The sequence below is a fragment of the Coprinopsis cinerea genome (genome assembly GCF_000182895.1).
Source record: "Coprinopsis cinerea okayama7#130 chromosome 10 map unlocalized cont3.10, whole genome shotgun sequence".
Lineage (NCBI taxonomy): Eukaryota > Fungi > Basidiomycota > Agaricomycetes > Agaricales > Psathyrellaceae > Coprinopsis > Coprinopsis cinerea.
Genome location: NW_003307535.1, coordinates 2,055,333 through 2,078,532, shown reverse-complemented (window position 1 = coordinate 2,078,532; position 23,200 = coordinate 2,055,333). Strand labels below are relative to the sequence as shown.

The 23,200-nt window shown below is 51.9% G+C and overlaps 6 protein-coding genes across 6 annotated transcripts; 3 read left to right on the top strand and 3 right to left on the bottom strand.

The window, feature by feature from the left end:
* Positions 1 to 983: 983 nt before the first annotated feature.
* CC1G_15355 (hypothetical protein) lies at positions 984 to 3,502 on the bottom strand (the record flags this gene model as incomplete). Its single annotated transcript, XM_002910402.1, has 10 exons — positions 984 to 1,184; positions 1,235 to 1,348; positions 1,417 to 1,609; positions 1,662 to 1,823; positions 1,934 to 2,241; positions 2,324 to 2,483; positions 2,604 to 2,673; positions 2,725 to 3,060; positions 3,114 to 3,423; positions 3,476 to 3,502. 10 exons carry the CDS (start codon positions 3,500 to 3,502, stop codon positions 984 to 986), a joined length of 1,881 nt encoding a protein of 626 aa, XP_002910448.1.
* Positions 3,503 to 4,373: 871 nt separating this feature from the next.
* CC1G_15354 (hypothetical protein) lies at positions 4,374 to 5,122 on the bottom strand (the record flags this gene model as incomplete). The annotated part of the gene is made up of 5 exons (XM_002910401.1): positions 4,374 to 4,413; positions 4,472 to 4,546; positions 4,603 to 4,735; positions 4,786 to 4,883; positions 4,938 to 5,122. 5 exons carry the CDS (start codon positions 5,120 to 5,122, stop codon positions 4,374 to 4,376), a joined length of 531 nt encoding a protein of 176 aa, XP_002910447.1.
* A 2,076-nt stretch (positions 5,123 to 7,198) lies between these two features.
* CC1G_15353 (hypothetical protein) lies at positions 7,199 to 8,409 on the top strand (the record flags this gene model as incomplete). The annotated part of the gene is made up of 4 exons (XM_002910400.1): positions 7,199 to 7,304; positions 7,373 to 7,756; positions 7,819 to 8,062; positions 8,130 to 8,409. The coding sequence occupies 4 exons, from the start codon at positions 7,199 to 7,201 to the stop codon at positions 8,407 to 8,409; spliced, it is 1,014 nt and encodes a 337-aa protein (XP_002910446.1).
* A 509-nt stretch (positions 8,410 to 8,918) lies between these two features.
* Positions 8,919 to 14,836, top strand: CC1G_15352 (ubiquitin and ribosomal protein S27a; the record flags this gene model as incomplete). The annotated part of the gene is made up of 17 exons (XM_002910399.1): positions 8,919 to 8,971; positions 9,149 to 9,181; positions 9,310 to 9,883; positions 9,961 to 10,033; positions 10,179 to 10,286; positions 10,339 to 11,261; positions 11,315 to 11,544; positions 11,595 to 11,844; positions 11,904 to 12,058; positions 12,142 to 12,247; positions 12,486 to 12,959; positions 13,017 to 13,271; positions 13,325 to 13,534; positions 13,652 to 13,941; positions 14,008 to 14,286; positions 14,572 to 14,688; positions 14,785 to 14,836. 17 exons carry the CDS (start codon positions 8,919 to 8,921, stop codon positions 14,834 to 14,836), a joined length of 4,182 nt encoding a protein of 1,393 aa, XP_002910445.1.
* A 319-nt stretch (positions 14,837 to 15,155) lies between these two features.
* Positions 15,156 to 19,303, top strand: CC1G_12208 (DNA topoisomerase II; the record flags this gene model as incomplete). The annotated part of the gene is made up of 17 exons (XM_001834467.2): positions 15,156 to 15,204; positions 15,282 to 15,565; positions 15,724 to 15,734; positions 15,780 to 15,909; positions 16,006 to 16,188; positions 16,238 to 16,788; positions 17,051 to 17,130; positions 17,181 to 17,274; positions 17,324 to 17,639; positions 17,691 to 17,807; positions 17,854 to 17,958; positions 18,012 to 18,164; positions 18,214 to 18,425; positions 18,472 to 18,592; positions 18,712 to 18,796; positions 18,843 to 19,192; positions 19,244 to 19,303. 17 exons carry the CDS (start codon positions 15,156 to 15,158, stop codon positions 19,301 to 19,303), a joined length of 2,901 nt encoding a protein of 966 aa, XP_001834519.2.
* A 308-nt stretch (positions 19,304 to 19,611) lies between these two features.
* On the bottom strand, positions 19,612 to 20,218 carry CC1G_12207 (hypothetical protein; the record flags this gene model as incomplete). The annotated part of the gene is made up of 2 exons (XM_001834466.2): positions 19,612 to 19,976; positions 20,038 to 20,218. 2 exons carry the CDS (start codon positions 20,216 to 20,218, stop codon positions 19,612 to 19,614), a joined length of 546 nt encoding a protein of 181 aa, XP_001834518.2.
* Positions 20,219 to 23,200: the final 2,982 nt, after the last annotated feature.

The following is a 23,200-nucleotide window of genomic DNA, read 5'->3' as shown; positions in this document are numbered from 1 at the left end:
TCGGAATCTTTGTACGATTGCTAAGATGAAAATGATCATAGCGCAGCACACAGTGGTAACGCGCAACCGCCTATTTGTTGGCAGTCACGACCGCAGTCACGGTCACGTTGCGTACCTGCCAGACATGAGTAGTACCCACTGCCAGTGGCCGCTGCTGAAAAGTTACATGACGTCATAAAACCCGGCAAGTTTAGCGCCAGGGCGGCTAAGAGTCTGAGTGAGCCGCCGCCGCGAGCCCAGTGGAGGAGTCGACGTCAGCCCGGCCGCCTTTGAGTCAAGTTGAAGAATTCTGTCACTCAAGGAATCAAGCATTAGTATTTAGTCGTAAGTTAGGCTATGGTGGATGTCAGCGCGTCGAGGTTCACTCAGTGGCAGACCAGTGAGACCAAAATTTGGATCCGAGTAAAAGTTTGGAACTCCTCGACGGCCAGGCCCGGGGGCCAGGCTCTCGGACTCCTAGGAAACAGTCCGCACTGCGGACTGTTTCCTAGGTGGGGCCTGCTAAGCGAGCTGCCACCCGATCTTGAAGTTGCTCATATCCTGCTACCCGCCGCAGCTATAGTCAATGAAAGCCATTTGTACCCGTTGACCGTGACCGTAAAGTTCATACATTGTTGATGAGAGTCGAATCGGTGCCTTTCCCCCGGAGCCTGAGGCCACCGCTTACTACTATGCCGCCAACAGGCTACGACTACTGGCGCAACGTCGAGCCAGTCAATGAATTCATCCGATGAAAAAATCATGCAGTTAAGTGGCAGTGCCTCATCAGCCTCAGTGGGATACCGTTATTCTCCCACAAGGTCTGCTTTGAATCTCACTTTAAAGCAACTGTTGAAAGCTAATTATAGTAAGGGTCGTAGTATCGAGTCGGAGGGCACAACTTAATACTACTAGTCGGCGAGTATGACTGTTCTACTTGGCTCTAGTGCACGCGCAAGCCATGACATCTGTATCATCTGTATCTAATACTATAAAAGCTCAAGTTAAGAACCAACGTTAGCTGGGAATGGATAGGTTTCAACTTGAAGTTGTTCAGATTCATAGTCCGGAAGGGTTGCAGTGGAAGCATTGTTGAGTTTGAAGAGGGCCTCTCGCTCTCTGATCGTGTCGAGATGAAGACGGACCAGGTCGTAGATCGGCCAATAGTCCTGGTACTCCTGAACAAAGGGAACGTAGTCTCGCACCTGGAATGGGGAGTCAGCTACCATGATGCCGGGGAGGTCGGGTGACCCACATTCCATATAACTCTTTCCATGTCAATCTCAGCTTTCTCATCTTGGTTGTCCAACCGGTGGCATGTAACCTTCGAGCACCTCCGGGCTTTGGAGATCGCGAGATGAACGGCGCGCTTTACGAAGTCGGTCAAACGACGATCAGAACGAAACCCATCGACTCGGTGGAAATAGCGTGACATACAGTTATCGAATCGAACAAGGGGGGGTTATGCTCCAAGCCCATTTGACGTTGGAGCTTTTGAAGCGACTGCACTTGCAAATGCGAAAGCAGTGAGCTGTCACGAGAGCCCTTTGGTGTATCTGAGAACGTCGAAGCATTGTTGGAGGTGCCAGAAGGGTTCATCTGCCACGAAAAAACTAGCAGGGTCAGTGTCCTACTAACCCCAGGCCAGATTTGGCGACGAGACCGGAAAGTGGAGGACTCACTTTGACAACAAGTGAATCGAATAAAGATGGCGGGACGTGCGGTAAGAGTGCACAAACCTTTGGACACGAGCTTTATATCGCAGATAAATCCCCTTCAACTTCTTGGCCCAACCGTCGTGGTGCCAGGACCGGTGGCGAGTGGTCACGCCAAGCCGCGTACTACTATGGGACCGTGACAATGTTTCCAAAGCGCCGCAGTCAATATGTTGGGAAGGAGTGCTGGAAACCGCAGCCTCCGGCTCGGAGTAGTAGATCATACGGTTGCAACCTACTCAAGCCGCGTACTACTATGGGACCGTGACAATGTTTCCAAAGCGCCGCAGTCAATATGTTGGGAAGGAGTGCTGGAAACCGCAGGTGACTGTACTAGCCTGCTAACGTGCTGATTCGCCGAGTGGCAAGTGTCGAGGATCGCGCAGGCCAAGTTCGAAGCGAGACGGTCGACGTCAGCAAAGAGCGCTGCCCTCCGTCTGTGGCCGTCGCGGTTACAGGGAATTTCAACGGCAAAGGCATAACGTCCGAGTCCAGTCTCTGGCGCCGCCGCTGCCAGTGGATATTCAAAGCTGGCCTTCAAGTCGACCTACAAGTTCCCACATTGTTCAGATATCCAGCCTGACTCTGACGCTTTTCAAGAGGCTCCGACAAATGTAGTATTCACTCACTTGCAACCAACGGGCAGGTTTGAGGTCTTGAGTTAAAGGATCCATCCACGTACTCCCATCCCAGCTTGTCACAGGAGGAATTTGACTATACACACAGGATCCCATTTCAAAGTAATACAACACGCCAACTGTCGGATCGACCCTGCGAAGCAGGTGGAAGCTAAGGACATGGTTAAATATCACATTTTTATGAACAAGAGATGGGTAAAAAGACGACAACTTGAAGGTGTCCGTGAGTGCAAGTAGTAGGAGGGGTTATGGAGAAGTGGTATGAGCCTACGAATGCCTGGAGCCGGAGGGATTTGGGGAGCTGGGTGGGGTATGAAGCGAAAATCGGCGCTCTATGGTGACTGCAAGCGATGGTTAATATCGAACAAGAGGGAAAATGAAGCAATGCATACCTTTTCGGCGCTTGAGCTCCGCGAGGAGACTATCCATATCCCTTGCAACTGCTGGAAAACCCCGTTCAGTATAATCCTTCTTCAGGCCCTCGAAAACGGTTCCATCGACTGCTACTCCACGATTCGCTTCTTCAAATCCTTCAATCGCCTTTTCAGCTTCGAGTAGGAGACTGTACGTGCGTTCCAGCCATCTGTCGCGAGTCTCAGCACAGAATGCCAAGCGGAGAGCGGCGAGTGTGTAGTCCGGGAGGGAGTCAGGAGCGAGTGTGGGCCTTGTTTCCGATGATCCTGGTGAGGTTGGCGGCGTGCGAAGCGACGGTGGTGTTGGTTTGTTGACTTCACGGGTCGATGAGCCATTGCCAAAAGCGGGATATAAACTGAAAGCTCACCCTTTCGTTGCCTGAGGTCCTCACGGAGCCGGTCCATATGTACCGCCACTTGAGGATAGCCTCTGTCGATGTAGTCTTTCTTTATTCCTTCAAATATCGTCCCATCGACTGCCACAGCCCGTTCCGCTTCGCTGAAACCTTCAATGGATTGGTCAATATGATGAAGGAGAGCGTTGAGTCGCTCCAGCCAGGAGTCGCGGTTTTCTGCGCAAAATGCTAAACGGAGGGTGGCGAGTTTATAGTCGGGTAATGCGTCTGGGGGGAGAAGGGAGCTGGGGGGATAGTGGTGCTGTTCGGTCACTTGTCGCTGCTGTAGAATGTGAGTTTCACTTCAGAAAACGGAGATGTCTGATCACTTTTACCATTTCTGGGAGGGATTCACGACTCATAGCCAAGATATGCCAAAGGGAATGGAATTGAAAAAGTCGAAGGAAGGGTTGATATATCTGAGGGCGACTGAGCAAGTGGCTTCGAGTGAAAGGAGAGTGAGAAGTTGACGTGTCTGACTTGTTGGACGAGTTTAAGGATGTACACAACAGTTCCTATATATAGTCTTTGCAGCCAGGTGCGCGGCTGCCGTGGCAAAATCTTCTCACACAGCCTCACCTGAGAATGGCCGTTGTTAAAAGGTGATGACGATTGTGAATAAGTTCACGACGGTTACTTGCTGGTTACGACCCGAGTAATGTCGAGGGTCCAGGGATTGCCACAGTTCCGACGGGATCCATACATTCAGAACCGCTGCGCATAGTAGGACCAAAAGTGGGCATTGCGCCACGCCGCCGCAGCCGTTGCTGAGACTACCCGTTACGTGACTACAGCTGCGGCGGCCCCGTACCACCGACCGTCCTCACCATCAGCGCTCGTGTTCAATTTCAAAGGTTTTCGGCGGGCCTGGTGATCGTGGCAACCGTAGGCGGGGGGAAGCCTTGTAAATCGGCAATTGCATGCAAGCCATCCGATAGTACAAGAATAAAACACACCCGCGAAAATGCTACATTTCGGAAAAGATCGAAGTCATCGCGCTTGTACCATCGAGTGTAGTATATACTAGTGACAGTCCATCGGACATTCGAAACAAGGCCAAATGAATTCAAGAAACAACTAAAACGAATGAAAAGGACGACGGCAATCGAGCCTGAACTTGGCGACGCCAGTGGTCAATAATCCGGAGGTCGCAAGACGCGATGTAATACGCATGGGAAGTGTTGGAGGTTGCACGACTATTGTCGAAAGCAAATAGTCACGCGAAAACAGGCTTCAGGCTTCAACTTGTTGGAGCGGCGGTGATGTGAAGTACCTAACAAAGCCAAAAGTTAAGTGGAGGGGAAAGTCGGGCAAAAAGGGCTGACACGCACGTTGGGGGTTCAATAAAGATTGGCAAGGGGCCTTGTGGCAAGCCACTCGGAGCGTCGGGACTCGACATACTCAGCCTGGCGCATGGCATCAACGACTGAAGAGATCGGTGAGGTGCGATTAGCGATCGTACTGATTGAACCTGACCTCATCCAGGGAGACGTCGATGCCCCTACTACCGAGCTTGTAGGTGTAGGGGATTGGCAGGGATTGGGTCAAAAAGTGGAGGGGGGCAGACGGGTGACCCCAGAAAGTGGGTGGGGAGTCTGGCTTTAAACTCCCAAGGGACAACTGTAGTCATCATGTCCACACGCACGGACTCCTGAGTCCAATTTTGGCACGAACCAGTGGGCAGATAAGTTGGGCTTAGTAGTCGAGGCAGCCTTGAGGAAAATCGAAGGTTGACCACGCGTTCTGAGTGTGATTTCAATGGTGGACAATGGTGACCAACGTATGTTTCGAGCCCACTGGCACCGAGCGAAGCGGGGGTCGACCTTGTTGTGATACACTTCCGCCCTTCCGAGTCCGGTAAGACCAGAATCGAACCTGCAGACGCTCGGGCCCGCGAAGCGTTTGTCCTGGCATAGAAGATTGAGGCACTGGAGGTGGAGGGCCCGTTGAAGCTGAAGGTCGGCAGGGAGCCGAGGAGTCATCTTGATTGTGAAATGCAGCGAGGGATAAGTAAATAAAAATGGATGCCCGGCGAGAGGGACTGACCGCACGTAGCGCCAAAATTGGGAGTTGGAGGCGCCGACGCCATGGCGGGTGATGGAGGACATTGAAGGAGACGAGCCTGGTGGTTATGGAGAACAGATCGGACAGGAAATGCCCATTGATTCTGCTAAGGGTCGTAAACCTCGAGATGCTGATTGATGGGAGTCTGAAATTGAGTGCGCTGTTGAGGATTCGCCATTCCAGAAAAGGCGGGGTCCAACTTGAAGGGTGACGGTCATGGCCCGCTGACGGACACTGACAGTGATCACTGTAGTCACGTGGTCATTTTGATTTTTGAACTTCACCAATGACCACTGGGGTCTATGCACGCGACCGGCCCGATGGTTGATAAGGTAATCAACCATCCCCTTTGTCCTCCTCGGAGGGAGTCGACGACTCCGCGACGCGTCGTTTCCTTTGTTCTTCCCCTTTCCTTTCAACCCGGTCACTTTTTGAAATAGCAGTTCCCTTATGTCGTCGATCTTTGCCCTTTTCTTCACTTGCACACACTCACAGCTCGTTAGCGAGCTCATTTGCCTTTTCTTTTTTCACCCCACCCTGCCGCTTACCCCGGGCCTAGAGTTCCGAATCCGTTCTTCTTTCCCTTCGATTTTTTTCTTGGTCCTTGGTTTGCCTCATAGATTGTAGCCCTGTTGATGTTCGTAGTATTACATACATCATACTCACCTTGTGCCGGCTTGAGCTTGGCCCCTCAATTAATGAGGCTTCAAACTTTGCGATGCCCTAACCAACATGATATCATCATCATACTACTATGGCGTTCACTGGAGCTGACTCGCTGGTTCACGAGCCGAATCGTCCGCTCCCGTCGCAGAATCCGAATTCCGGGGATGTCGATTCGGAACTTGAAGGGAACTTGGAACAACTTGGTTCGCCTAATTTCGACGAGCCGAGAGGAACTTGAGACTTTCAAACAAGGTGGTCATGCCTCATGCCTCAGGCCCGCCAACGGGCCTTTTCTCTCTCGCGGCGCCGCGGAGTTTGCCGTAGTTTAGCCTGCAAGGCCGAGCCAAACCTCCTCATCCGAGTCTGCCAGCCCCCCGGGGGGTTCTTGAATGACTGCCGCCGGGCCCGGCAACTGCTCGCTGCAAGTTCAAAAAGGCTCTTCTCCGTCCGTACGACAGGGGGAAGTATTCCTATTTAACGAGTGCAGGCGGCCGACCCAAGTGAGCCACGGTGATATGTCACAAGTGGCTTCATTCTGTTACTTGGTTTCATCTATGAATTTCATCTATGAACGACTGCATTCGGATCATCATAGTATTGAAGGCGGCAGCGGGAACCCTTGAGTGACCACGGTAACTTCTAAGTTAAGATGTGAGTGCCCAATTCGCGGAACTTGATGTTCTGTGCGCCCACAACTGATCCGGAGGACTGTTAGGCGTCGGATCCGGTTTTCTCAAATCTTGAACTTTGCATTCAAAAGTCCCGACGGTACCGTCCAGCACTGGGTAGTACTGCATTCGAAGCCCAGTGGAGAGGGAAATCCGCCCTGTAGGACTGTACTATTCAAGAAGTTGCGACGTGTCGACCAGGCTCCCGAGCCTGCCAACTGTCAGGTCCCTGAAGGCTCGTGGCTGCATGCATGGGGAACAGGCGGCGGTTAGTAGACATGCTGGACATGAACTGATGTATGTATTCAGCTCCTCCCGCACCGGCAAGGAACCCTTAATTCGAATGACGTCAAAGTGTCATATCCACGGCCTGGCGGCGCTACTATGTAAGGCTCGTGGCAATACTATACTACACGAGGGCCTTGGACAGTCTCCACGCGGAATAGAAACCGGTTTGTTATTCTCTGTCATCTCGCTCTGTCATCTTGCTCATGGATTCTTTAAAGGCAACCTTGACGCGATGCTTCATAGAACAACTAGACTCGACACTCTTCCAACTCTCCTTTACATTACTTTCTGCCCATTCTATTATAGTTCAACTGTCGTTTCCCATAATCTACCAGCCCATTCCCTCGTTCGCGTCGACACCACAAGTTTTGCATGGACCCCCAAATCCCTCCCCCCCCACCCCGAATATCAAACCTCGCGGCCTTCTCAGAGTATTTCGCTGAGATAGTCACAGATGGTGAACACGAGCTATCCCAACGTATGCCGCCACTTGGTTATTCCATGCGTCAATTATTCAAAGCTGACTCTATTGACTGCAATTCTCAGGCGTTTGTGAAGGGTCCAGCGCCCTCAACGTCCCCACCTCTGTCTCTCACGACGTTGTGAAATCTGTTGCCACCGTCACACAATGGCCCCCCGGACCCTCGATTGGCGATGCCTGGTTTAGCAGCGAGATCAGGCGAGACCAAGGTTTCCGAATCGTCCAGCCTGCCAATCTATACCGCGACCATGCGTTTGCTCGCGTCGGCATGAGCGGGGTGCCGCAAGGCAACAGTCACCGCCGCCTTACACCTCCCATTCCACGCGATGATAGCCCTCCTCGCTACGTTACCGTGGTCCAACAAGGCTACAGCCACATCGACCTTCCTCTTGTCCAAGCTCGTCAGAAGTATATCCAGGAATCGAGGTCTTCCACGGTCAGATCTACCAGTGAGCATCCAGTCTTTAACATCTATATCCACCATTCTTCTCTAATCACAGCGGGATCACAGTCTTACCGGCCGTCGTCGAGTCCCTCTCCCGCGTCGCTGCAAGCCTTCGGCAGTCCGCTGACCAATTTAAGGTTATAATGAACCTCGGCGCGCCCGAAGAAGTCCCAGTCCCAGTCAATCCCCCCCTCGACATCCCGGCCATCGAGCGAGTTATTCAGGACCTTGAGCAAGTTACTTCTGGCAGCATTGAACCGGAGAAGGACGCCAAACGGAACCTTGTCGCATCTCGATACCAGTCTGATACGTGCGTCTCATTTACTCGTAAACTTCCTTGAAGCATGAGCTCATTCTGTTCGTACCTTTCTATCTAGCCGCAACCATCCAGCCATCGACGATCTTCTCACTCTGATTCTTGCCTACAAAGAGAAGAATGAAGAGCTGGCAAGGATTCACCACAACTTCCAATTGGCGGTCAAAGCGGAGGCTGAGAAGATGATTGCTGATTCAGTCAAGCGCCTGGAGGCCCAGAGATCGAAGGCTCTGTTCGATTTCGACCACTCATCCTCCGGTCATCGAAGGCTCTCGGACACCATTGCGACGAGCCTTCTTTCAGAAGTGCTCGAAAGAAACCCTCGTGCCAATAGTATTTAGCAATATCATGGCGGTGACTTTCGGCTCTTCCGAAGGGTCAGGAATGAGCAGGTCTCTACCCTTCAGTCAATTAAAGTGTGTCGTTGAATTGGGTTGTGTGTGGCATAGTGGCGGTTAGTATCGTAGGTATGTGGTAGTAGTTTGGTTAGTAGTCGCGTTATAGTAGTCGTTCGGAATATATACAGTGTTGTTGAGAAGTTGTCGTCAGGGTTAACCATACTTCGAGTAGCCCATGTGAGACACCTTCAAGAAGTTTGCTCAGTGAGTCCGAGGCTCCATCGAAATGGTCGTGCAATTCGAGAATCGGAGTCCACCCTCGTCCTTCGTCTCCGAGGTGGTATACAGATTTTCGGCAACACCTTCACCGGCAAGACCATCACCAGCTTGACGATCAAACGAGGAATGGGTGATGTTCCTTCTCTTCCACACTCCAAATGACGCAGCTCCATCGTGCAATTCGGGAAGGAATCCACCCTCAACCTCTTCCGATCCCTGGTCTCCGATGTGATATGCAGATTTTCGTCAAGACCTTGACCGGCAAGACCGTTACCCTTGAGGTCGAGTCTTCTGAACGTGAAAGCCAAGATCCAAGACATCTTGGAGGGGATCCCTCCCGATCAGCAGCGCCTCAGAGCCTTCGCTGGCAAACACCTCGACGATGGCCGCACTCTCTCTGACTACAGAAGAAATAGTACACAATTGCGCCGATCGAAGCTGAACTTCGACGCGTTCCATGTAGGCGGGTTTGGAGGATTCAAAGGCCATCGAGGAGGTAAGTTGCGAGGATATGTAGCTCCAACTTCAACATCAACGATATGCCCATCGAAGTACCGGGCTTTGCCACTTGCTGGCCCTACTCCCGGTTAATTGACGTATGCTGGTCCTACTACTCCTTAAAAGTAAGCGCCCGTCACTGGTGGCTGCCAGGCCCGGGAACATGCTCCGCGGGCCGGTGCATCCGCTGTCCATCATTTCCCAGCCGCCAGCGACCGTCGTCGCGACCGTGACAAGGCTCGCTCCTCGGAAGCCTGCCGCCTACTACCATACTACCACACCCAGGGTCACCCATTCCGTCGAACTTGGAGCCGCCGAACTCACTGGTCAAGTTCAAAACGTTCAGAAACTTACGCAACCTTCCACTATAACCATGGATAGCTCAAACCAGTGTAATGATTGTGGAAGACCCTTTGCAAATGCAGGGGCTCTGTTTAGTCACCAGCGGTCCCGATGCAAGGCCACAAAACGAGGTCTCAAAGAGGTGCTTTCCGACGCTAAGCGGTACTGGGAACGACGGGTGAAGCGTCCACGCACTTCTGCAGGGGAAGTGACCGCAAAAACAACCCAAGGAACTTCGATATCGGTGACCGAGTCATCCGAAATTGAATGGACCAACCGGCACTACGGTTCTCCTTCAAGTGAACGTCCAACAGAACGAGAGTCAGTCACGGTCGATTACCCATCTCCACAGACCACTGTAAGCTCCGTTTTCTCTGGACTGGACCAATTCACGAATCACGATCGACTAATACTACTTTTGCTCCACATGAACAGGCGAACGAGCCTAATACAAATGCAGCACCGACTGGAGACTCAACTACCTACGAAGTTGCAGCCCCAATTCTCGGTATAGACCCCGGTAGATCCATTGTAAGTTTCATTGGCCTCATGATAACCTTCCGAGAAGTCGAACGTGCAATTTAATGACTAGGATGAAAGCTGCCCCATGGACATTGGGAACAATGTCGCAGCTAATGCTCCAAGGCGGTCAGGAAGGCTTCGCACTGTAGCCGCACAACATCGAGAAACATCCCCAGAACCTCCCGCACCGGTCCCTCCTCAAGCCCATGTTCCTCCAGAACAGTCAGCTGCGCCAACCGGTGAGTTTATAATCCGTCTTTGTTACATCCTCTAAGTACTATTTGCCAACAGCACGGACATCCGCTTGGGTAGAACAGTCACAGGTTCACCGGACATCGTCCAACAAATTCGGACTATACAGGGAGTTCTTTGGGCTAGGCCTCCCAAAGCACGACCCCGACTCCTTCCTCGACATCCAGGAGCTAGGAGATGGGCCCTTAGACCCTGCTCTCGACGAAGTCACGCACGACGATGCACCTCACCAGGGGACGGCTGACTCCTATCATCCATACCCCAATCGGAGTTCGTTCGAACTCTCAGAATGGTTCTGGGGAGGCCAGTCTAGCACCAATTCGCTGGCCAGATTCGACGCTTTGACGAAAGTCGTGGGGGATCCGGAATTTGTGCCCGCGGATATACGTGCCACCAATTGGGCCAAACTACATCGACTGCTTCCCCACGCCAAAACTATTGGCCTCGACGAGGGAGTTCCAGATGAAAATGATTGGGTTGACGATACCAATTGTGACTGGGTCGAGTCGAAGATCACTATCGAAGTTCCATTTCCCACTCAAGGTCGAGGTTCATCCAAAGCCAACTTCGACGCTGGCGTTCTCCACCATAGGACGATACTGTCTGTGATTAAAGAGAAGTTGCAAGACCCTCAGGAGCACTACTATCGTCATTACACCCCATACAAGCTTTTCTGGCAACCAGATTCCGATTTCGATCCCATTCGAGTCCATGGGGAACTCTACAGCTCGGACGAATTTCTCAAGGTCGACGCCGAGGTCCAACAGCTGGATCTAGGGGAGGAGGATCCTGGCTTGGAGCGAGTTGTCCTGGCTCTTATGTTTTGGACGGACGCTACCCTTTTGGCCAACTTTGGCACAGCCAAACTCTGGCCTTGTTATATGTTCTTCGGAAACGATTCCAAATACCGGCGTGGCAAACCCTCAACAAACCTTTGTAATCATATCGCGTATTTTGAACCTGTGAGTGTTTTGACTTCCCAAGTGTGAGATCGGTTGGCTGACCCTTTACCCAGCTCCCCGATTCCTTTAAGGATTGGTATCGCGCTCACACCGGGGGCAAAAGTCCATCTGCAGACCTTATCACACATTGCAACCGAGAAATTTTTCACGAGCAGTGGCGCTTGCTTCTCGACGACGACCTTCTTGGGGCAATGCGGCATGGGATCAGGGTCTCATGTGTCGACGGCGTGACACGTTTATTTTTCCCTCGCATTTTCACATATTCAGCGGATTACCTAGAGAAGTGAGCTTCACCACCCCAGTGCGCTATCCAAGACGTTGACACATCCCTAGAGCCTTGATCGCAACCATCCGCAGCCTGGGCACGTATCCCTGCCCCCGATGTCTCGTCCCCAAAAGCGATATGAACCAAGCTGGAACGGGGGAGGACAAGTCCCTTCGTTCAGAAAACCCGCGCGTGGACACCGCGGAGCGTCGAGAAAAGGTCAAAGCAGCAAGAGAGAAAATATTTGATCAGGGTTATGCCGTTAACAGCAGAGTTGTTGATGAGGAACTGAAATCCAACTCCATGGTCCCAGTCAAGGTGCCTTCGTTTTTCTTGGTGGATATTCCGTCTTCTCTGACTCCCAACGCTTCATTTAGAATGCGTTCTCCAAGGTCACAGATTCTGTTCAATTCGACATCTTCAAGGCCCTTGTAGTCGATCTAATGCACGAGTTTGAACTCGGTGTCTGGAGGACGCTTTTTACCCACCTCATCCGGATACTCGAAGCTGAGGACCGAATATCTAAACGTTCGTTAGTGAATGAACTGGATCGAAGGTCAGGGTTCCATTGCTAAGGTCGTGGATGCTATGGTTCACTCATCTACTCATCCTCAGGTATCGTCTAATGAGTCCTTTCGGTATTGATACCATCCGCAAATTCACGTCCAATATGTCCGAAATGAAACGCCTGGGCGCACGCGATTACGAAAACTTACTCCAGGTAGGTTGCATACCTGCTGCATCCACACCTCCCACTGGCTTACCTCAGCGTCCAGTGTGCCATTCCCGCATTTCAAGGCCTACTTCCTAAGAAACACGACAAGGTCGTTTGCCGTCTGTTGTTCCTTTGTGCGGAATGGCATGCGCTCGCGAAGCTTAGGATGCACACGGACGAAACGTTGGATCTCTTGACCAAAGCCACGGATGCACTGACGAGTCAGTTTCGGATCTTCGTGCAGGAAACCTGTTCAGCTTACGATACGCGAGAAACATCGAAAGAGCACGCAGCTCGCCTCAAACGAATCGCCAAGTCTACAAAAACACACCAGCCGTCACAGCTGCAGCAGCCAACTGGCACCCACCATGTCGATCCACCCCAAATCCCAATGCCTGGCTCGTTTTCTGCCGTATCCGCCAACGAGACACCGGCTAGCGTCCGCGAGCGACTTCCGAGACCTTCACAGAACCCTCCTCCCGCTCCTAGCGTGCAAAGTAATGTCAGCGCTCCTGTACATCTGCGCCATAGTCCGGCACAGGACCCTCCAGCTACCGATCCCTCTTACGTGGAAAGCAATACCAGCGTTCCAGCACCGGATTCCAAAGGACGACTGCGGAAGACGTTAAACCTCAATACCTACAAGTATCACGCTTTATGTGACTATGTCGAAACAATCCGGCGTTTTGGGACGACAGATTCGTATACGTCTGAGCGAGTATGTTTTCTTCTCTCATCGAGAATATAGCATTGGTGTTTACTAGTCATACCACAGGGAGAGCTTGAACACAAGCTTCCGAAGTCATGGTATCTCCGCACCGACAAAAGGGCTTATCGAGCTCAACTAGCCAGGATCGAAAGAAGAAGGGCAAACATACGCAAGATCAGGCGCAAGATGAGAAGCGCACGGAATGAGCCCAGTCAACGGAACACTTCGTGGCGATACCGTCTCTCCCAGGCCAAAAACTCTTACGAGCCCCTGTCCAATTACGTCCAGAATGAAGCGAATCTGTTGGACCCAGCGCTACAGGTATGTATTAATCCTTCCTTTTCCTTTTCGACTTCGTTCTCACATCCCCGCAGGACTTCCTTCCCAAACTCCAACGTCATCTGCTCCCTCGCATCAAAACCGCGCTTCGGGAGCGTCGAGTGAAGGCAGGACTCACCTCTCCGCTTGACCCCTCCGACTTGGACGATTGGTCGTATGTCGTCATCCAGAACTACCGCCTTCATGTCCACAAGATTATCCGGTTCCGATATACAACGTATGATGTGCGACAGGACGAAGACATCGTACGTCCGAGCACCCATAAGGCAGATGTGATGCTGCTTAATCCAGCCTGGCTAGAAGGGGAGCCTGACCAACATCCCTACCTGTACGCTAGGGTCTTGATGATACTCCATGCGCAGGTTCAGTTCGTTGGGGGTGGAAATATGGACTTCAAACCAGAGAGGCTCGATTTCCTCTTTGTTCGGTGGTATTCTTGGAATGGAGCAGATCTCGATCACAACGGCGGCTTAGACGAACTTAGTTTCCCCCCTTTGACTGATCCAGATGCCTTTGGATTCGTAAACCCGGAAGACGTTATTCGAGCTTGCCACATTCTTCCTCGAATCAGCATTGGCCATGTGTCAAATGCCGAAGACATATCCATGATTGCGAAAGACTCCCAGGATTACCCTTCATATGTTGTTAACCGGTACGGAGCTTCTTTATTTGTAGACGCGTTGCCCTGACCTGACCCATTTTCAAGCTTTGCTGATAGGGATATGTACATGAGATTTCGATGGGGGTACGGCATTGGTCATCGGTATTCGCATCATTCGCGACGAAAACAGACGAACATCCAACTTAGAGAAGAATCCACCTCCCGGGATGGCCTGAATTCAAGCAACGAATCCCACGGACATGAAGCGTGCCCCAGTATACGACCGAGCCGAATGACTCCCCTCGACGCAGAAGAGAAGGACGGAGAAGCAGCGACAGAAGAGGCAGAAGATCAGGCTTGCGAGAGATTGGGTGCAGACGACATGGTTTGGGAAGGGTATGATCAAGAATCGGACTCGGATGAGCTGGAAGGTCGTTTTTGCGAGGAAGGGGAAGACGACGATTGATCATTCTCTAGTGTTGGCCACTCGTCCGGGTGATGGCCCCAGCGACGATTCGACGACTCGTTCCACGCAAAGGTCGCCTACTACCTCAGAGAAGCACCAAACGCTCGCGTCTCCCATAGAGGTCCATTGCTATATATACGATATCTACTAACTCTACGATGCCACAGTCTATGATGGCCTGATTTCAACCTGCATGCGCGACAAAACCTACTCAGGATTAAGAGTCTGGCAGGGATCCTGTCCGGTCCGAGGGGAGGAGAGCCTGAGGCGTGTCGGAGAGGGGGAACCGTTAATGATGTGGGCTGCCGGCAACTTAACGCCCAGTCGCTAAGGTAATTGCCAGTGACAACCGTCACCTGGACCGTCGGTGGTGAGTGAAGTTCACAACCCGCCACGAGTTTCTGAACAGGTTTTAACGTGTTCCACAGGCTGGCAAGCACCCAACCTGAAGCTAGTCGCTTGGCAAGCAAGCTGCCCTAGTCGTTTGGGAGTAGGTTAGGGACATTTCAGATGCCCAGCAGGCAAACAGTGCTATAGGAAGCGATTGGCTTGGCAACGCTTCAACACCGCGCTAGGGTGCTCGACACCCGGATGAGGGGTAGCGTGGCGTCGTCACAGTAAGAGGCGCCCGCAGCACCGTACTTCCGAGTCGGTGCAGCGCAGCACCTCAATCATTCTCACCGTGGGGGTTGTGCTAATGTATAAAGCCACTGTCCATCCTTCATCTAGCGGTACTGTTAACACACCTGTCGACTTCCGAACATCCTCTTGATATCACCCAACGTCGGATCTCACAAGCATGTCGCTCAATCTCTGTCTCGACTCCGCATACGATTTTAGCTGGAATGGTATGCGATCGTCCGTCGTGACGACTCGAGTCTCCCTTGAAGTTAAATGTCTTCCACTGATTTATATGCACTTACAGATCCCATTCCTCAACTCTATGAGCACACAGAGCATTCCCCTGAGTCTGGTGGCCACGACAATGACAACACTTCAACCTCGCTCCATGCCTCTCCGCACCCTGCCAACCTCGAGGACGAAGTTGAAGATCTTCGCCTTGCTTTGCAAGAGCGATTGACCGAGGTTGAAGAGCTCAAAGCCCAAGTCACGTCATTAAACGCCAGAATATCCCGCTTGCAGGAGAAAACAGAGACCTTGAAAGCAAACTACGAACGTGAAACCGCCTTTTCGGACCACCTCATGACGGTGCTGACCGACGTTCGCCGCCGGCTTCACAACCGCGACTCTCGACAAAGCGTGAATCGGGCGTCAAGGCGCTAGCGTCAACTTCTTCCGTTTTCTTCCCTCTTGACTCTTTTCGCGATCGTTTGACTTTAATGTATTACTTTATGATGTAAATTCAGGCATATACAAGGTTATTGTTAACATTCAACGGAAATTGTTGAACGGACAGTGCCAGCAACTCGCGCAGTCACGCGCGCCTCGATGATAAGGGCGTCGTCCGACTTTCCGACGACGACGAGGACAGTGGCATGGACACGGATGAACCGACGTCTGCCGCAAGGCGGCAGGAAGAACCGGACGAGCCCGTTGGGCAGAATAAGAAGAAATCGACGTCGGAAATGTACCAGAAGGCATGTTCATAATGTACTCATTGGCGCGCTGGCTAACTTCGCCTCGATTAGCTCACGCAACTGGAACATATCCTCAAGCGACCTGACTCGTACATTGGAAACATCGAGATTATATCCACGCCAATGTGGACGTATGATTCGGAGACCATACGGATGGTCCACAGGGAAGTCAAATATGTCCCTGGTTTCTTCAAGATTGTGGACGAAATTCTCGTGAACGCTGCCGACAACAAGGTTCAGGACTTTCCATTGCCTTGCATCTTCTGTATTGACGCGTTTTTAGATCAATGACCCGTCCATGGACACGCTAAAGATCACTATCGACGTAGAGGAAGGCACAATCTCAGTCTATAACAATGGCCGCGGCATCCCGATTGAAATTCACTCGAAGGAAAAGATGTACATCCCGGAGATGATCTTTGGTCACCTTCTCACATCTACCAACTACGACGACGACGAGAAGAAGTTGACTGGAGGCCGTAACGGTTATGGCGCCAAGCTTGCCAACATCTACTCACTGGAATTCACGGTCGAAACTGCCGACAAGAACACCTCCCAGAAGTACAAGCAGACATGGACGGACAATATGTCGAAATGCGGAAAGGCGAAGATCACCAAGAACACTCGAGGGGAGGAATACACGCGCATTACATTCCGCCCAGACTTGAAGCGCTTTGGCATGAATTCCATCAACGAAGACACGGTCAACCTGCTGAAACGACGCGTTTTCGATATGGCGGACACGGTCAAAGACGTGAAGGTTCTCCTCAACGATGAGCGCCTGAAGAAGCTGCTGCTGAGAAGTCGGGAGGAGCTGCCCAACCGAAGCAAACCGTGATCCATGAACAAATATCTGACCGCTGGGAGATTGCATATACCCTTTCCACGGAGGGCACCTTCCAACATGTCTCCTTCGCCAATTCCATTGCCACAAGCAAGGGTGGTACTCACGTCAACTACATTGCGGACCAAATCTCCAAAGCACTCGTTACCTCGATTTCGAAGAAGAACAAGGGGGCAACAGTCAAGCCTGCCTAGATTAGGAACTATATGTGGCTGTTCGTCAATCTCTCATTGTGAACCCCACCTTCGACAGTCAAACGAAGGAGCTTCTGACACTACCCTCATCGAAATTTGGGTCGAAACCCACCATCTCCGACGAGTTCATTAAGAAAGGTACGTAGTGTCAAATTTGAAAGCTATCGCAGTACTGAGTTCGGCTCTAGTCGCCCATTCGGGCATCGTCGACAATGTGCTGAATTGGGCCAAGTTCAAGGCCGATCAGCAAATGAAGAGGGCGGACGGAACCAAGCGTAGCAGGTGGGTATCCCCGCCATAAAGTATTGGGTCAGACTTACTCGTATCACAGGTTACTCGGTCTCGCCAAACTTTCCGATGCGAACAATGCCGGTACACGCCATGCGCAGGACTGCACATTGATCCTAACAGAAGGTGACTCCGCCAAAGCGTTGGCTATCGCTGGTCTGGGAGTGGTTGGTCGAGACAATTTCGGTGTCTTCCCACTCCGCGGAAAGCTACTCAATGTACGAGAAGCCTGCCATGACCAGGTCATGAAGAACGAAGAAATCCAGAATATCAAGAAGATCATGGGCCTACAACACAACAAAGACTACACGAACACTTCCAGTCTCCGGTATGGGAGAGTGATGATTATGACTGATCAGGTATTCGTAATATTCCCTCGATGTACCCTGCATACGCTGACCATCTCCCAGGATCATGACGGTTCTCATATCAAAGGTCTTATTATCAACTTCTTGGACCACCTCTATCCCTCTTTATTGAAAATCCCTGACTTCCTCGTCGAGTTCGTCACACCACTGTCAGGGTATGTCCTTTCGTTCACCCTCATTCTGGCCCCCGTTCACCCTCCCCCAGGTCAAGAAAGGCAACAAAGTCAAAGATTTCTTCACCATCCCTGAATATGAGCAGTGGTTGGAGGAGACGCCAGATGCCAGAAAGTGGGAATCCAAGTACTACAAGGTATGTCTTTTTCATCGCGATTCTGCTAGTCGAACCTCACTGTGAATCAAAAGGGTTTCAGCGAGGATAAGGGCGCGCGAGAGTACTTCAGTAAAATGGAGAAACGATTCCATTTGCACCGACGCAAGAAGGGGACCGTGAACATCGACCTGGCGTTCAGCAAGAAGAAGGCGGACGAGCGGAAGGAGTGGTTGCGCCAATACAAGGTAATTAATGGAAAATAATTACATTGAACCTTGGCTGAGAATTTCGCAGCCTGGAACCTTCCTCGACCATCGCCTGGAAGAGATCCCCTACTCCGAATTTATCAACAAGGAATTGATTCTTTTCTCGATGGCGAACAACGTTCGTTCTATTCCGTCCATTGCTTATGGTTTGAAGCCCGGTCAACGTAAGGTTATCTGGGGTTGCTTCAAGCGTAAGCTGAAGAAGGAAATCAAGGTAGAGATTTTCGCCCGTAGTTCCAAGTAAATACCACTTACACTGATTACAGGTCGCTCAACTTGTTGCCAGTGGTTACATCTCCGAACACGCTGCCTACCACCACGGTGAAGCCAGTTTAGCAGCTACCATCATCAACCTTGCGCAGGACTTTGTTGGCTCGAACAACTTGGCCCTTCTCTCGCCCAGTCTGGTACGCGTGAGGTTGGTGGAAAGGGTCATGCTGTCCCGCGTTACATCTTCACAAACGCCAAAAGCATTACACGTACCGTCTATCATCCCTTCGATGACCCACTTCTCAACTACCTTAAGGACGATGACGTGCCCATCGAGCCAGAGTGGCACATGCCGACCGTGCCCATGGTGCTGATTAACGGTGCTGAAGGTATCGGAACAGGTGGGAAATGTCGTTTTCATTCTTCGCTCATGGGGTTCTGACACAGGTTCCAGGCTGGATACCAACATCCCTCCCTACAACCCTATCGACATCGTTGCCAATATCCGTCGAAAGATGAAGGGGGAAGAGCTGGAACCGATGACCCCTTGGTGGCGAGGGTTCAAAGGCGAGGTCCGACCTCCCGGCAAGGGCAAATATGACGTCGTGGGTGTTGCGACCAAGATTAACGACACCACGGTGGAGATTTCCGAGCTGCCGATTCACAAGTGGACCCGTACATTCAAAGACGATTTGGAGGTCATGATCACCGGGGAGAAGAAGGACAAGGAGAAAGACAAGGATAAGGATGAGCCTTATGGGAAGAAAGATGTGGTCAAGAATGCTGGAATGGTTAAGGTCAGTGGATTATGTTACTCGGTTGCTCATTATGCCAAATTGATTGGATAGGACTTCAAAGAACACCACGGCAACTTGAACGTCCTCTTCCGAAGTGACGATGAACCATGAGGACCTCGAGAAGGCGGAGGAGAAGGGCCTTGTCGAGTTCTTCGGTTTGACCACCAAAGTCAGCACCACGAACACGATCCTTTTCAACTTCGAGGGCAAGATGAAAATGTAACCCTCAACATAATCACAAATTCACATCGCACCGACCAAGCAACGCTCAATTACGAATCCGAGTCGCGCTCGAGTCGTCCCGATGGCCCTTACTAGTCCCACTGGCAGAGCTGTTAGCTCGGAACATTTTTCAATTCCCGGATCGTTACAAGGAGGTACTATTGGCGATCATTCAGCATCTGAACCTCGGCCGACTCTCAACCCTCAAGCACGTCCATCTCCCCGTCTTCGGCCGCCTCCGTCATGGCTTTCATTGTGTCCACCAAGCTCCTTGAGAAGCGTTGATACTTCTCGAGCCTTTGGGTCAGACATGCGATTTTCTTTTCCAATTCCGAGATTCTTCTCCCTCGATTCGTCGCGATCCGCACCAGGTCCTCGATGGACATCTTCCGCATGTCTCTTGTTTGAATTATAGATGTTCGAACTTCGACTCTCTCACCCTTCGAAGAAACTTCCTCTATCTCGACCTTCGTAAATGGATGCGCGTGCGTCATCGAAGTAGCGGCTCGGGGAGGGTCCAAACGGTTGGATGATGAAGAGTCCGGTTGAATAAGCTTTCCAGCTGAGAGCGCGATCATCCGGTCAGCTTCCAGTCGCTAAGGAAAACTCTAAAACCGACATACGACTAGTTCGGGTGGGTGGCTCCGAGCGAGACTCAGGAACACCTTCATCTCGTTCAAGGAGTCCTTGAACAGTAGTGGTTGTCCCTAATTCCAGGTTCTGCGAGGGCGTCTCTTTTGCGGGGGACTCCTCGCAAGATACAGACTCGGGGTTGGGGAAGTGATCGATGACTGCTGTCTGCATTGTTCAAATTGGCCGTTAAAGGAATAGGGGTGGGTAGGTGAGCGGTGAAAACTTGGCGGACGGTACGGTATACTGGCATGGTTTGAAGTTTCCAATTTATACTACGAATTATAGTACCTTTTCTAAATCGATTCACCGTGACCGTCGTCCGGAAACTTAGTAGTGATCCGGTGACTGACACGATTAATCTGCGCAGCAAATTTCGCCGCGACCGCGACATCAGGCGACTCCGACTCGTTGAGACAAGTTGCCGTCGCTCAATTAACCTTCAATGCCAATCCCGCCGACGCGGCCTTCGTGGTTTCCGCAGTCTCCCCGTCGCCACAGGAGTCATGGTGATCGTGACTGGCACGATTAACCTGCGCAGCAAAAGTTCTGCAGCGACATCTGGGCCCTGGCGACGCTGACGTTGAAGTTGGGCTCTCCGACGAGTCGACATCCCAACGTGCCAAGTAGTTCCGAGTCCGCAGTCTCCCCGTTGCCACGGGCCACGGTGGGCGGGACTCTGCGCACCTCCCACGAAACTGGTCTATAATACTTAGACCTACCAGCTCGTCCGTTGGTTTAGGAGTCGTGGCCGCCTTTATACCCACAGCCTTTCAGTCCCTTTTAACAGAATGACTCGGAATTCCCCCCGCTCAGGCCTTACGAGTCCAAAGAGATCACCCAGTGCCATCCGCGGCATCTCTGTTCGCCAGGCACCGCATTGCCGCACCTGTCGCAACCCGATGAAAGGTCATCCAAAGCCGGGACCTTGCCCTCCTCCTCCGGATCCAACCAGTGCTTCTGCCCCAGCGCGCGGGATTCGACCAAGACACGCCGCGAACGTCAACGTTCGATCTACTGGGCGCGCCAAAGCCACCACGGTGAAAGCTGAACCTGACAACGCCGACATCTCATCGGACATCTCAACAAGTGCGAACGACACCGACAATTCATCTGGAGAAGCGCCTGTTATTCGACTTTCCGCCCGGTCCGCTTCTCTAATCGTGGATCATCTCCTACAGCGCGAGGTCAGCATTCACCCTCAGCCCGAGAGATGTTTGGAATCCATCAGACCTGACACACATTGCCATGCATCCGTTCATCCCTGTGCACCGAGCAACCATGCCACGAATTGCGAGGATTATAGGCTGAAAGTCATTCTCTTTCTCTTCGACATTCTCAAGCAAATCGGAATCGCTATCCTTGGGGCTTTCGGCGCTTTCTGGATAATCACATCCTTGCCTCGCGCTTGGTAGGTCCTTAGCCTCAGATCTCATAAGGTTTCCTGTTTATTGACGCGTGACTCGCAGATCTTGTCGTCGCCACACTGACTCCACCATGACCATGAAGGTCACCTCACGTCATCTCTATGTATACCCCTCATCATACATAGTAGGTACTCGCAGCATTGAATTCTCTTTTTCGTACCCTCGGCGCCACTATCTCCGTGTCTCGTCTCGAATTACTTGTTTACTGCCACACGCCGGGCCATGGGAAAACCCCGAATCTGACTGGATTGTGACACTGACGGCTGACCTTGCCTTAACATACTGAGGACGACTGTCATGGCTAGCTCTCGCCATCAAGCTCGGTAAGACTTTGTCTGGGACCTGCCAGCTGACCTTCATATGTGACGCGGTGGTCTTTTCAAATCAGGACGTGAGTAGTCTGATATGCTGCAAGTAATTCAGACCGGCGAATGGCAAACACAGAACACAGCGAATCTTCCCGACAGAGGGTTGGCAATGCTCGACCGCAAAGAACCCTTCCGATGGAGGACTGGTAAAGTTTGATCACACGAGACCACGGTGATAACATGCTGGTAAAGCTCCACCGACGGTCATGATTTAGACTGGTGTCAGGTAACGCTGGACCATAGGGAAACACGATGATAACAACTCGGTAAAGCTCGGCCGGTGGTCCTCATTCTGATTGGTGTCTGGCAAACTTTGACCACACGGAAGCCACGATGATAACAAATCGGTAAAGATCGACCGGCGCTGGTCATTCTGACTGTGGTCAGATCTAAATTGACCATCAGATGTCAGGCTGTTCTGAAATGTCATACCATGGTCATTTTACAACGTTATTGTCTCCAAAGACATACATAGTTGATACCAGATAAAGCTTGGTGCTAACCTATCGGTCAGGTGACCTGTGATCAAACGCCAACTACAAAAATCATCCCCCCCGTCATTTTCCTGATGTATCTTCTCCGACCTCATTGCTGGAGGGAAGGTTGCAGTGTATCTCGACGACATCCTCATCTTTACGGCCACACTCGACGAGCACCGGCAAGTTGTACACGAAGTCCTGCATCGCCTCAAGAAGCATGATCTGTATCTCCGGCCAGAGAAGTGCGAGTTCGAACGTCAGGAGATCGAATACCTCGGGCTGATCATCCGCGAGGGCGAAGTCAGCATGGACCCCGCCAAGGTCGAAGCCGTCCGCAACTGGCCAGTTCCCGCGCAACCTCCGCGCCGTTCGTGGTTTCCTCGGGTTCGCCAACTTCTACCGCCGTTTCATCAAGGACTTCGCCACCATCGCCCGACCGCTCAACGACCTCACCAAGAAGAACATCCCCTGGCAATGGAACGATCCTCAACAGCAGGCCTTTGACACCCTCCGCAATGCCTTCACGTCCGCCCCCATTCTGACGCTCTGGGATCCTGACCGCCCCACTCGCATTGAAGTCGACGCCTCCGGCTTTGCCACTGGAGGAGCCCTTCTCCAGAAGCAGGATGACGGCCTCTGGCACCCCGTTGCATTCCGATCCGCCTCCATGCAGCCCGCCGAACGGAACTACGAAATCTACGACCGGGAGATGCTGGCCATTATCGAGGCTCTCAAGGACTGGCGCCACTTCCTGGAAGGACTCCCTGAACCCTTCGAGATTGTCACTGACCATTCCAACCTCGAATACTGGCGCACCGCACAAGACCTCAGCCGTCGACAGGCTCGTTGGGCTCTCTACCTCTCCCGCTTCCGGTTCTCGCT